The 13,618-nt window shown below is 40.6% G+C and overlaps 1 protein-coding gene across 7 annotated transcripts in view; it reads right to left on the minus strand.

Moving 5' to 3' along the window:
• The window catches only part of STAU2 (staufen double-stranded RNA binding protein 2), a 200,551-nt gene that overhangs the window by 60,683 nt on the left and 126,250 nt on the right, over nt 1-13,618 (minus strand). For all 7 annotated transcript variants that reach the window (XM_072999042.2, XM_072999043.2, XM_020812817.3 and 4 more), the window contains one exon: nt 10,706-10,819. In XM_072999042.2, the coding sequence (XP_072855143.2) occupies nt 10,706-10,819 (114 nt within the window). The remainder of the gene's footprint in view (nt 1-10,705; nt 10,820-13,618) is intronic.

Raw genomic sequence — 13,618 nt, forward strand, 5'->3', positions numbered from 1 at the left:
TCTCACCACGAATTGTTGTGCCTGCGCTCAGGAAGCACTTAAAAAGCAGAAGATTGGATAAGTTCATGAACACCCATCAGTGTAATGGTTAGAGTGCTGGACTGGAATTTGGCATATTCAAGATTCAAGACCTCAACAAGCAATGAGTCTCATTCAGTAAAGGTATATATCTATATAAAGATCCTTTCATTATTTTAATCTATTTTTAATCATATTTTCCCTCCAAAATATGGTTAGTACAACTATAATTCTTGAAACAATATGACAAACAAGTAAGCAAACATCCCTTAGGAGAACATGAGGTTTCTTCCATGGATTGCAATTACTCATACTTACTTAATATTGAACAATATAAAATAAACATTATTGTACCAAAACCAAAAGAGACATAATGGTGAGACATAATGCACAGTGGCCATTAAGGGGTTGTTTAACAGTCACTGGAAAGTGAAAACTGAATTCCTTAATGGTGGTAATTATGGGTAGGTGACAAGTACATCTAAATACATAAGCAGGTTGATAGACTACACTGAAGAAAAGTCCTTGGCTAAGCTAAGTATAGAGAAGACTTTGGCCAGCAGATACACACACTTAGTGCTGGACTGAAGTTGAAAGAATGGTGGGAACAGAGATGCAAAAATTCTAAATACTGTACAGAAAATTGTCAAACAACTACACTAGAACTGTTTCACTCTACCAGTCTTTTCCCTGTTAAATGTAACTCAAAACTCTAGTTTGATCATGGTTGTGTGACAGTGCTGAACTACAGTACTTTGTATCTCAATTCAAACAATAGAGGCTGAGCAATGCTAGATTAGCTCCTGCATTGCAACAGCATGAACAACAATACAAAATGCTAATCAAGAAGAATAAGAGGGAGCCATTAAGAGAAGCCTGGGCTCAGCTGATTCAAGTCACTGATTCTTCATTTTTTTGGCACATTGTAGCAGGCGAACGTCCAGCAGATACTCCTAGAATGACTTGCCTTGTATCTGGCATTTCCTGCGGTACTGATTTCTGTGCACTTTACTCAGCCTGGGCAGACTCAGTTGACTCCCTGGACTTTGGTTTATAAGATCTCCCTTACTGGCCTCAAGTTATGATAATAGCTGTCAAAAGGCTGATAGGCCAATTAAAGCTAAAGAGACCCTGGGACTGACACAGAGCTGTTTAAACTTAATTCAGACTGGTGGACCCCAGTGTTGGCAGTGTTGGCAGTGCAAACTTCTTGTGATGAAGCCTGACCACTAACTTTCCATTATATAAAAATGAAGCAAAGTCTGAAATCTCTTACTAAACTGCCTATTAGATTGCTTAGAGTTCAATGCCAGACATTTCTGCTAGAAATTTTGGGACTGGCTAGATCAGGGAAATATCCTAATGGAACAGCAAGACGTTGCTCGGAATGGCCATTTAACCGATTTAACCAATTATTTAATATCAGTTGACAGAAAAACACACTTCCAGGGTCTATGGGATACTTTATGCCACCTTTGTAAATTATAAATTATCATTTGTTAACATCCCTTGGGATAGATATGGACAAAATTTAAGGTTTCTGGATTATAGATTACTTATACTTACTTGAACACTGCACAATCATATGTTTCTGAGAACAAGCTGCAATCCACAGCCATCTGTCAGGTAAGGTCCCAGTCAGTAGGAGTATGAAATAGAAATGTACAGTGGTGCCCCGCATAATGGGCGCCCTGTTTAACGACGAATCCGCATAGCGATGGCTTTTTTGCAATCGCAAAAGCGATCGCATTGCAATGATTTAGGTAGTAAAAATCGCTTTGCGATGATCAGTAAGCTGTTCCGCTAACGATTTTCGCATAGCGATGTTTTTGGAACAGCTGATCGGTGGTTCTAAAATGGCCGCTGGGTAATTAAAATGGCCACCCGCAGTGTTTTCGCACCCATTCCTCGCTTACTGGGCAGCGAAAATGGCGGCCGTATGGAGGATTTTCGCATAACGGTGAGTTTACAGCCCATAGGAACGCATTAAATGTGTTTTAATGCATTCCTATGGGCTTTTTTGTTCCGTATAGCGACGAATCCACATAGCGATGATTTTTCCGGAACGGATTATCATCACTATGCGGGGCACCACTGTATTCTGATTCCCTTACCATTCAGTTTTATATCAATTCTTTGGTCTGTTTTCTGCTGAGTTGTGGGTTTCATTCACCTTAACCAGAAAACAGACTGATAACCTGTTTTATCAAATGCAGAATTGTGCTCTCCTCCTCTGAAGCAGGACTTAGGCAAGATCTTTGTGTCTTTACCCTACACCCCATTGAGGTGCAGATCACAATAAAATGCAAAATAAGCAAAATTCTGCTTTTTGCTAAGAGGATTACTAAGCACAGGAAGCAAATTGGCAGCATGATATTGAACAGGTCAAGGTATACAAATAGATTCCAGCATTCTGAACTACCAGATTCAGGACCATTCAGATTTCCCATGTTATTAAGTACGCCTAAAGAACCATCACCACCATCCTCAGATATATTTTCTTAGGAGGGGCTCATACTTAGCCTCAGTGATCAAAGTCTTAGGAAAAGTGTTAGCACAGCTTATATACGGGTCACAGCCATGCATAAACTTGCACTCCTCATTAATTAAATATAAATTTCTACACATCATTTTTCAGAATCCATACTGTATTGCCAATGGCTATATCCACTAATGGAAAAAGGCTTCAGGAGTTAACCTCAAGGCAAAATCCAGAGCTGGAATCCCGGAGGCAGTTCGTGTAGTTCTATCAACTCCTGCGACATTGCTGGAACCACTTGTATTGGCTCTTGCCTTTCCATTGGACTATTTCAGCAATGTGGAGAGGGGGGATTTGCTGCATGGGTAACAGCCTATCCTCCGTATTATTTTACCCAGGCTTTGTGCCCTGGAGAGGACACTCCAGCTTCGCATACAGCGTTGAAACACTAGACGCTGTTCCAAGTCCTCCATACAGAGCACGTTACCATAGTCTCTCGAGACTGAAGGATGCCTATGATGAGTCTCATTTTTACACTTATTAGGGCATCGTGGGTAGGAATGCTGGTGAAGAGAGACATGACATCTAAGGATACCATGGTTTCATCAGTATTTAGTTTCAGTTTCCTGACCTTGGATGCAAATGCCTCTGAACTGTGAATGTGGTGGTCCAAGTATCCGACCACTAGTGCTAAGATGGTGGCCAGGTATTTAGCAATGTTGTATGTTACTGAGTTTATGCTGCTGCTGGGTCTGAGGGGGGCTCCTTCCTTGTGTATCCCCAACAACTGTAAAAAGGAGACTGGAAGAAGACCTCTCCACCAGAAGCAGCTTCACCTACAAAGGTGACTTTTACAAACAGAAACATGGCTGTGCCAGGGGTTCCCCGACATCACCCATTGTTGCCAATTTATACATGAAAGAAGTGGAATAGAAGGCACTAAACACCTTCCAGGAGATGACTCCGCCTATTGGTTTAGGTATGTGGACAACAACTGGGTGAAGATCAATATTCAGAAAGTACAGACTATCACATACCACATAAATGCAGTGGAACCAAATACCAAGTTCACCACGGAAGACACTGAAGACAACTGGCTGGCTTTCCTGGACTGTCCAGTCATCATAAGATCCAATGGCAGCTTAGGAATAGAAATCAACAGAAAACCTACACATGCTGATCAATACCTGCGGTTTGACTCTCATCACTCATTGCAACACAAATCAGAGGTCATCAAGACACTAAACCACAGAACAAGAAACATCCGCACCTCCACAGAAGCCAATAAGAAGGGAGATGGACATCTGAAGACAGCCCTTTAGGCCTGTGGATATCCAAAATGGTTCTGACAAGGCAGTGTCCCGACCCAGGAGGACAATGGAACAGTCTGAGACCCAGAGCCAACGGTAGAACCTGATAATTCCTCACATGGTGGGTGTATCTGAAAAGCTCAAAAGGATTTCTGGCAAACACCACATACCTATGCACTTCAAACCCACAAACACACTAAGGCAGAGACTCATACACCCAAAAGACCGGACACCAAAACACAACAGGAGTAATATAATATAAGCGATCCAATGCAAAGAGGAGTTTTCGGAGCTCTACACTGGAGAAACCAAACAGCCAGATTAAGCATCAGGACAATCAACTGCACACCCCTTCCTCTGAGCTTTTTGCAATCCACAGCTTTTTACACTCTATACAGTCAAAAGCTTTGCTTTCATCTATAAAGCACAGATTGATTTTCTTCTGAAGTTCTTTGGCATGCACCAGTAACCAATATATATTTGCAATATGATCTCTAGTGTCTTTTCTCCCTTTTCTGAAATCAGTTTGAACATCTGGCTCAAGCTAAATCTTAGCTCCTTGATTATTTTCTCTGATCTTATTAGATAATATTGTTTGGATTGGATAAAAGCTGTCAAGATGAAATTACAACATGTTGTGTTTACCCTTCTTGATCTGTGTTATTACATCCAGGGTTCCTGACAGCAATGGATCTGTGATATAACCCTTCAAGAGGACAGAACACAGTTCTCAAGTTATCCATCAGCTGGAAATCAGAATAAAAGCATTATTCTTGCCTAATATTTTCATACTCTGAAACCCCCTAAACATTGAGCAGCCTTTACTCTGGATTGCTTTAGTGATTTAACAATAGCAATGTGCTCAGGCCTTAAGACATGATCTTCTATCTAGTTTAAAATCATATTTTTTAAAAAATGTTTTTCTAAATAAACCCAATTACTTTTGTTTAAGCTTAAACTTCTCTATGCTTTATTGCTGCAGAAAATAAAACAATTAAGATGAATTTAAAGAGTCATAAGAGTCCTTTGCAATTTACTCTGCTAAATAAGAGATTTCCTAACAGAGCATCCCACAGACTTAATAGTCTAAATCAAAATTTACAATGAGAGGCACTTTGCCCAAGGAGAGCAGTGTTATTTCCCTAGTTTTGGAATATTAATGTTTCTTTCATCACATATGTGTCATTTATTATTTTGCACACAGACAAGCCATTTTACCCTATGCAAAATGCTGTGGGGCACTGCTGGTGGTAAATATCACATTAGACCATGAGTAAACATGCAAATTCCTGACCCTGTAGATTGTGAAAGATACAGCCAAGCTGCCTTTCATACCTGCATATGAACTTTCCAGATCTTTTGCCTTTATCCAAGACTGCTAATTTACAAGTACTGTCTATATATGATACAAAGGACCAAGAACAAAACTTCCAAGTATGTTTTTTTAACACAAAGATAAGAACATCAAATGGCCAAAAGGTCTTGAATAAAGTGGTAGCTTTCATTTTCTCCACAGGATCACCAAGAATTATCTGTTCCAGGCTTACCATTTATGCCAGAAGTTCAAGAAAGAGCAGTTCCATTGTGATAAAGTATGACCAAGTTGTCCAAGCTGGCCTTGCAAAGGACAACAGAGGCCTAAATACCAGACATTCCATAATCTGAGGGGCCCTTACATGTGATAGGAGGAAAAGTGATCTTCACAAATTAAGGCAAGTAGAATTGCTCTGCAAGTCTTCAGGGCTGAAAAGTTTTACTATATGGTCTGATTACTTGCCCAAACCATAACGGTGTACCATTTCAAACAAAACACGAAAACCACTTCATTATCACAAAAGCGACATGCAAGAGCTGATCCAACCAAGACTGGCTATAGGCATCAGTTGCGTAAAATCCTATCTTGTTAGCTGTTCAATTTTTCAACATTGGAGTTAATTTAAAGGCTTAATGGCTCATTTTTGAGTCAGCTTTAAAACAAATTTCGGAAGATACTAGAACTACCTATTTCCAAAGTAGCGATTTATACCACTTTAAGATGAACAAATATATTGTGGTTATGAGCTTTTGTAGAGATTAGCAACGGACGCAGGCAAATGACTTATATTTATTCCTATTATCATAATTCCAGCCAAAACAGGGCAACTCTCTACTGAACTATTGCTTATGTGTAACTCTTTAAACTATACAGATTGACTGATTTGAGTTGTTTCATCCCCAGAAGGAATAATAATCTAATATGGAAAAACACGGAATTGCTCACAAACGCAACTGGCTAGTGCTCTCACTCTGTGTATGAGGTTGTATACAGAAAGCTTGATCTGAACAGATGCCCTATGGCCATTTCTACAGTTGCAGTACCACTTTTATAGCTTCCAGGATTGCTGAAATGGCCACACAGTTTTCCACAGATAAAGTGGAATAGGAAGGAAGAACCTTTTTAACTCCCAACTGCCGGTGGGAGAAAAAGTAGCAGGGTTGCATGAGCAATCCAGCTCAGTGTTGTATGTAAAAATGCTGTAAGCCGCCCAGAGACCTTCGGGTAGTGTGGGCGGCATATAAGTTAAATAAATAAATAAATAAATAAATAAATAAATAAATAAATAAATAAATAAATAAATAAATAAATAAATAAATAAATAAATAAATAAATAAATAAATAAATAAATAAAAGGATTGAGAGTAAAATAGACAAATTCTTGAGGGAATGCTTTGAAGGACAGAATATTCCAATAACACAGAAATAGATTTTTAAAAGGATTTATAATATTTCTCTCAGCCATTCGTACATCACCTAACAAAGAGGTAAGTGGACAGTACTTTGCTACTTCCTTCAAATATGAAAGAAAAGGAGAGGGCTTCTGAATAAAATGATGAGATCTTGACTTTAGGATTTTACATTTTGGTATACTGTTCAATGAAGAACTGTGATATAATCTAGAGAGACCAGAAGTCTGATTTGCTACAACACAGCTAATGGATTGACAGAATCTAAGTATCCAAACAGTTTTGAAGTCCCTCCCCGCAAAAAAAGAGCTATTTTTATTAAGCTAACATCCGCAACATGTCTTTCCAACTAGTCACTGCCACTTCAGACACTGTCAGGATGAATTAACTTGGAACTAATGTATGGAAAAATGTGTCAGGAGTGTATTTTGGGGAACACTGCCCTGCAAACTTGTAATTGTCCTGAGTTTGCTACAATTTTAGTCAATGAACATTTTTTGTTAGATTTGTTAGTTTTCAATTTCACATATAAGTTCTTAAAATCCGCAGGTGTATGTTATTTGGATCTAATTAGCTATTATTTTATGATGTACTTACTGTGCTTAAAATGTCATTTCTTTTGTTTAACATAGATCTTTAGATGTTTGTTACTGCTCAATTTTTTTCAGTCTTGAGTATCCAATGAACATTTTATTCCTATCTCTAACTCCACTAAGACTCTCTTTACAGCATCTCTGGTTCACTGCTACTGCTACATTTAAATATATGTTCATTGTTCACCTTTGTTTTTAATAAGTACTTCAAATTCTTCTGCTTTTTTACTTGCTTTAGTTTCTAAGTTCTTAAAAACTTGGATTTGCTTTTCTCAAAGTTGTGCTGTTTTCAACTTTCCCATCACCCACAGATATGGGGAAAAATGCATCCCATGGTATCCCAAAGGAACCTATTAACTGCAGTAAGGAGACACGCTCACACAAATAAACACCACATAAACAAACAGTGGGTTACGCTCTGCATCTCAGCCCTCATTTATTTGGCCCATGACAAAAATATGCCCTCTGCCTACCATACATAAAAGCTATCAAGTCATCTGTTAGTTTAGTTGTTATTCTACTAGCTTCCATAATTGGCTGGGCAACCAAACCAAAAGGTAACCAAGCCAGAGGCCAGGCTAATTTGGTTTAGTCGTTTAGTCGTGTCCGACTCTTCGTGACCCCATGGACCAGAGCACGCCAGGCCCTGCTGTCTTCCACTGCCTCCTGGAGTTGGGTTAAATTCATGTTGGTCGCGTCGATGACACTGTCCAATCATCTCATCCTCTGTTGTCCCCTTCTCCTCCTGCCTTCACACTTTCCCAACATCAGGGTCTTTTCCAGGGAGTCTTCTCTTCTCATGAGATGGCCAAAGTACTGGAGCCTCAGCTGCAGAATCTGTCCTTCCAGTGAGCACTCAGGGTTGATTTCCTTTAGAATGGATAAGTTTGTTCTCCTTGCAGTTCAGGGGACTCTCAAGATCCTTCTCCAACACCACAATTCAAAAGCATCAATTCTTCTGCAGTCAGCTTTCTTTATGGTCCAGCTCTCACTTCCATACATCACTACAGGGAAAACCATAGCTTTGACTATGCTGACCTTTGTCAGTAAGGTGAGGTCTCTGCTTTTTAAGATGCTTTCTAGGTTTGTCATCACTTTCCTCCCAAGAAGCAGGCGTCTTTTAATTTCGGGGCTGCTGTCACCGTCTGCAGTGATCATGGAGCCCAAGAAAGTGAAATCTGTCACTGCCTCCATGGTGACGGAGGGTAGCTATCTAAAGTATCTGTTTGAGGGTATGGGATTTCAGATATGCCCGATGAAGATGGTCTGTCATCATGGGAGGACATAGAGGCCATCGAGGGTGAACGGTGTAGTCCCTTTTTATGTGCCCTGGGCAAGGGGTCGACATCCAACTGCGTAAATGCCGAGACAGGCTCGGTATCATGCCCCCAGGGACCGGAATAGATCGTAGTTGTGTTGACTGCCATAGTGTCTAGCGCATTTTGCTTGTATGGTGATATCTGTCGATACCGTCCATTTTTGAGGAGGTCTGGCTGGATATGTAGGGGCGTCCACTCAGTGTCAAGGAATTCCATGCGGCGGAGCCACAGGAGAATACCAAACTGGTGGGGGATATCTGGGTCCCCTGTATTCTTCTGGGTAACCATAGCCATGGTATGGGTAAGGATGATATCAATCAAAATAGTGGTAGCCATAATGCGATGGCTCTTCGGCTTGGTAGTATTGTTCCTCATGCCTGAGAGGTTGGTATGGAGAGGTATGTCTACGCTTCTCCATTCTTTTTCCTGGAGTGCCTTGTGCAGACTCCTGATCAGACTCAATGTCAATGTCTGCCTGCCCTGAGGATCAAGGGCTAAGATGGGCCACGGCCGGGCTGGAAGGTACATCAGCCTCAGATCAGCTTGAGCTTGGAGACATACTGAATACGTCCAGAGGTGCCTGGGCTGAAGATATTATACGTTCCTCTCTGTCTAGAGGGACGTGGTGGCGCTGCGGGCTAAACTGCAGAAGCCTGTGCTGCAGGGTCAGAAGACCAAGCAGTTGTAAGATCGAATCCACGTGACGGAGTGAGCTCCCATCGCTTGTCCCAGCTCCCGCCAACCTATCGGTTCGAAAGCATGCAAATGCAAGTAGATAAATAGGGACCACCTCGGTGGGAAGGTAACAGTGTTCCGTGTCTAATTCACACTGGCCATGTGACCATGGAAGATTGTCTTTGGACAAAAACGCTGGCTCTATGAGTTGGAAATGGGGATGAGCACCACCCCCTAGAGTCGAACACGACTGGACAAAAATTGTCAAGGGGAACCTTTACCTTTACCTCTGTCTGAGCCCATGTTCCTCCCTGGAAGACTCCTCCATAGGCAGCAGGGCTGGAGGAGGGAATGCGATGGTTGGCTTGGTAATTTTCTTTTGTTTCTTAGACTTATCCTTGTCCTTTTTCTTTTTCAGAGGGTCATCAGACTGTGCCTGATTTTTGGCAGGGACTGGTTTAGAAGATTTTTGAGAGTCTTTTGGTTTGCTAAGTATTGACATCATGCTAGATAGAGATTGGGTAGTCAGGCTGGGAATAGCTTTGATAACCTCCACTCTTGAAGAGTTGGATGAGGGAGGAGTCTGCACCTCCATGGCAGGATTCAAGGACTTCTTGTACAAGATGGATCTTAGGCACTGTAGCTTCATCTTTATTGCTGGCTTAGAGAGGCTTCTGCATGCGGCACATGACTGGGTTTGATGGGATTCCCCCAGGCAAAAAAGACCTTTATCGTGTCCATCTGTTAGTGGGACCTTATGTAGGCAAACGGAACACCTCTTAAAGCCCCAAGGGGCCATAAGACAAAGAAGAGATAAATAAAGAAAAGGGGGGAAAACCCCGGTGTGTGTGTGTGGAAGTGAAAAGAACAGAAAAAGAAGGTTCTAATCTGTAAGGGGACAACTAATAGCAATAAAAGGTTGAAAAACAATAGAAAAGTTAAGAAAAGTCAAGAAATGTTAGTATATTCACTTTCCTCAAAGCTCTACTGTGCCTCACATCATAACCCAATGGCGGAAAAAAAAGGAACTGAGGGGAAGGTTGAGGAGGCGGAGCTCGCGCCCTGGGGGGGGGACTAAATTGTTATTCTTTTTAAGCTCTATAATCTTCCGAACGTACTGTGCAGGCGCAGAAGAAACCCAATTGTGTGCATTCACAGAGGCCACTACAAAGAACCAGGAAAGTGTTATAAGATGTCAAGTCATAGAGCTCTAAAATACAAATGACTTTCGCTCAGCATTCGTGTACATATAATGAGGTTGGAAAATGCTACTAGTATCTCTGCTTACACGACAGTAAAAAAAATCAGACTAAATATCAGGAATGAATAGGAAATAAAAGGAAATGAAATGAAACATTAAAAATCATGACTTTTAAAAATAAAAAAAATAATGTTGGCTTTTCATTATTCATTTTGAAGAACAAGAAAGTGAATAGTGAGAATTGCCTGCTATCTTTTAAACAACATCTAGGCATGCATTGTAGGAGTGAAGACACCTAAAATACTAGTTTGACATACCTAAATGCTGTCTTAGGCACAACCTCTAGAGATGAAGAGACGAATAAACAGTCAGTTAAGTGTTTATACCTGGTCATGGCTGTCTTCAGTGGAGTTCCCAATACCATGGAAAGTCATTTGCAGAGGAGATAATGTCAAACAGGTCAAGCATTCTTTGCCATTTTGTCTATCACTGTAGTGTACCTGTAACACAACATGATAACACCATCATTAAAAGATCCAAACTACTCAATAGAAGAAATCTAAAAGAAGATACAAAGAGTTCTAAAGCACCTCAGAGTACACATTTCTCAGTCTTTTTCTGCCTGAGTCTAACAGAATGCTCTGATTAGTCAGGAAGAGAATGAATTATGCTCAAGCCAACCAAACAGCCAACCCACATGCTAAGGAAAAAAACAAGACAAGACAAAATAGATGCTACACCATCATTGCCAGTTAAACTACTTCACAGGGAAAATTATCTCCAACTCTATGTCTCCTTGCCATCTAAATCTCAGGAAGCTGTTTCAGCTCTAGATCAGTGTCTACTGTCAGTAAAAGACTGGATGAGGACAAATAAACTGAAACATAATCCAGACAAGAAAGAGGTGCTCCTGGTCAGACAAAAGGCTGAACAGGGATGCAGCCTGTGCTGTATTGGGTGATAGTCCCCTTAAAAACCCAGGTGTGCAGCCTAGGGGTGCTCCTAGATTTGGCTGTGTCCAGTAGTGCATTTGCACAGTTAAAACTAGTGCACCAGCTGTGCGCATTCCTGAAGAGGATCACTTCAAGTGGACTGTCAAGGCTAATGGTCAAAGCCATTAAGACTGTTCTGCTGGTAAAGGTAATTAAACCACAGCTTTCTGCTAATGGAAAACTGAATATGACAGCAGTAGGAGCATCTCTGGTAATCCTGAAAGCTGACCTGACTGCAGATGGGATTTCCAACATAGGTATGAATGTAGCAGGCATGCTGATAAATACTGTATTGTATAGATATTTATTTCAGTCAACACTTGATAAAAGTTTTCTGGCCTCTTTCACATTTTCTTCCCCATCACATGCTCACTGAGTAGGTCAGCTAAACTGTTTGTGGAAAGCCATAATACCTAACTTAGAAAACTGGAACAGATCTTTCTCTTACGCAGCAAATTCACTCTGAAACAGCAAAGGAATAAGGCAGCTTTTGTTCTCCAGGTCTAAACAGAAATTTTACTGGTGGTGACAAAAAAAAAATTCAGAAGCTCAGATATAGGTGGTACACTGCAGTGATGCCCCAGGTATTTATCAGTCCCACTTAAATGTACTTCTGCAATTTAATGTTTCAGTTCATCAGCTCTTTCTAACCACATACAGGCATATCGATGTTCTTTTTAAAATCTGGGTCTTTTCCTCATCTAGATTTATTAATTATGCAAAATTCATCATGGCCTTTTTGCTCTATATAGGGATGCACATTTTTCTCATAGTCAGCCTTTTAAAATGGATTATCTATTGTCTTGTTTCTCATATTGTTTTCTCTATCATAATAAACAACATTCAAATTTTGAATTGTTGCACTTACTCATAAAACAAAATGAAATTAGCTGCATTAGTTTGACCACTGTGTTCTTAGACTGTAAACGAAGGAAAAACAGTTGTTGTTTTTAATTAGCTGTTGTGACAGATCCAGCAGAGTAGCTGAACAGTAGAAGCAGAGGGCAGTTCCACTGGTGCTGTGATTATTGACCAGCAGTACATCTCTGATTGTCAGGAGGAATTTAAAAGAGGTAACAACAATTGCTCTGAAAACACAGGTTTTGTTTTGGAATTTAATACTGAACACGTCTGATAGATATGCCTTTGAACCTAGGAATCTTGTTTCCCTCCTGAAATTCTTTGGCTCCAACTCAAAAGACATGAAATGGGATTCAGCAGCCCTCCTTTAAGATAGTGTTTCTAGTGCAGGGATATCAGATACTCTCAGTGTCCAAATGGCAATATTTTGTTGCTGGGAAAATATGATCGTCACTGCAACTACTGCAAGCTGCTCCTACTCTTGCTGTGAGAATGGGACTGTGTCTGAGTGCCTGAAAGCAACTTGCAATCATTTTATGATTACTTGCTGATCACTGCAAAAATATAATCTAACTTAATTTGTAATTATTTTTATTTCCTTCTTTGAGACACCGAGTGCAGCTGCAATATTCACAATCCATGGGTACAGGCATGTGATATAGATTCTGGTGACTTTTTTGGAAATACAGTAACCATAGATGGCAAAACATTTGTGAATCTAAGGATTACTTTAGTTTTAGATGGTATAAAAATCTCTTATTGTAATAAATAAATGCAGGCACACAGAGTACGTAGTTCTGCCTCTGGTGCTGTATGTGCCAAACAACCTCTCCTCCACATGTCTGCGAGTACATCATGGGGGTATCTGTGTATGCAGTTGTTTGATAAATTTTAAAAAGTATTAAAATTAGTTATAAAATGGTTTAGAAATAGCTTCTTTCTTAGCTTGTTGCAGGTCCATCTTGCAAAAAGAAGGAACAAAAGAGAAAAAGACAGTTATGTCCATAGGCTATCCCAGTGATGGCGAACCTATGGCACATGTGCTACCTGTGGCACATGGAGACGTCTCCCTTGGCACACAAGCAGAGCACTACCCCCTGCTACCCCCCCCCCCCACAGCCAAACCTTAAACTGCACCATCGTCGTCAGCCATCTCTTCCTGCTATTTTCCTTGGTTCAGGCACTCCTACTTTAAGAGATCGGAGATAAGCCTACTTGAATGGTTACAGCACCACAATTCAAAAGCATCAATTCTTCGGCGGTCAGCTGCCTTTATGGGCCGGCTCTCAATTCCATATATCACTACTGCAAAAACCATAGCTTTGACTATGCGGACCTTTGTTGGCAAGGTGATGTCTCGCTTTTTAAGATGCTGTCTAGATTTGTCATCGCTTTCCTCCCAAGAAGCAGGCGTTTTTTTTAATTTTGTGGCTGCTGTCACAATCT

This window comes from Pogona vitticeps, chromosome 4, assembly GCF_051106095.1.
Source record: "Pogona vitticeps strain Pit_001003342236 chromosome 4, PviZW2.1, whole genome shotgun sequence".
NCBI classification, from domain to species: Eukaryota; Metazoa; Chordata; class Lepidosauria; order Squamata; family Agamidae; genus Pogona; species Pogona vitticeps.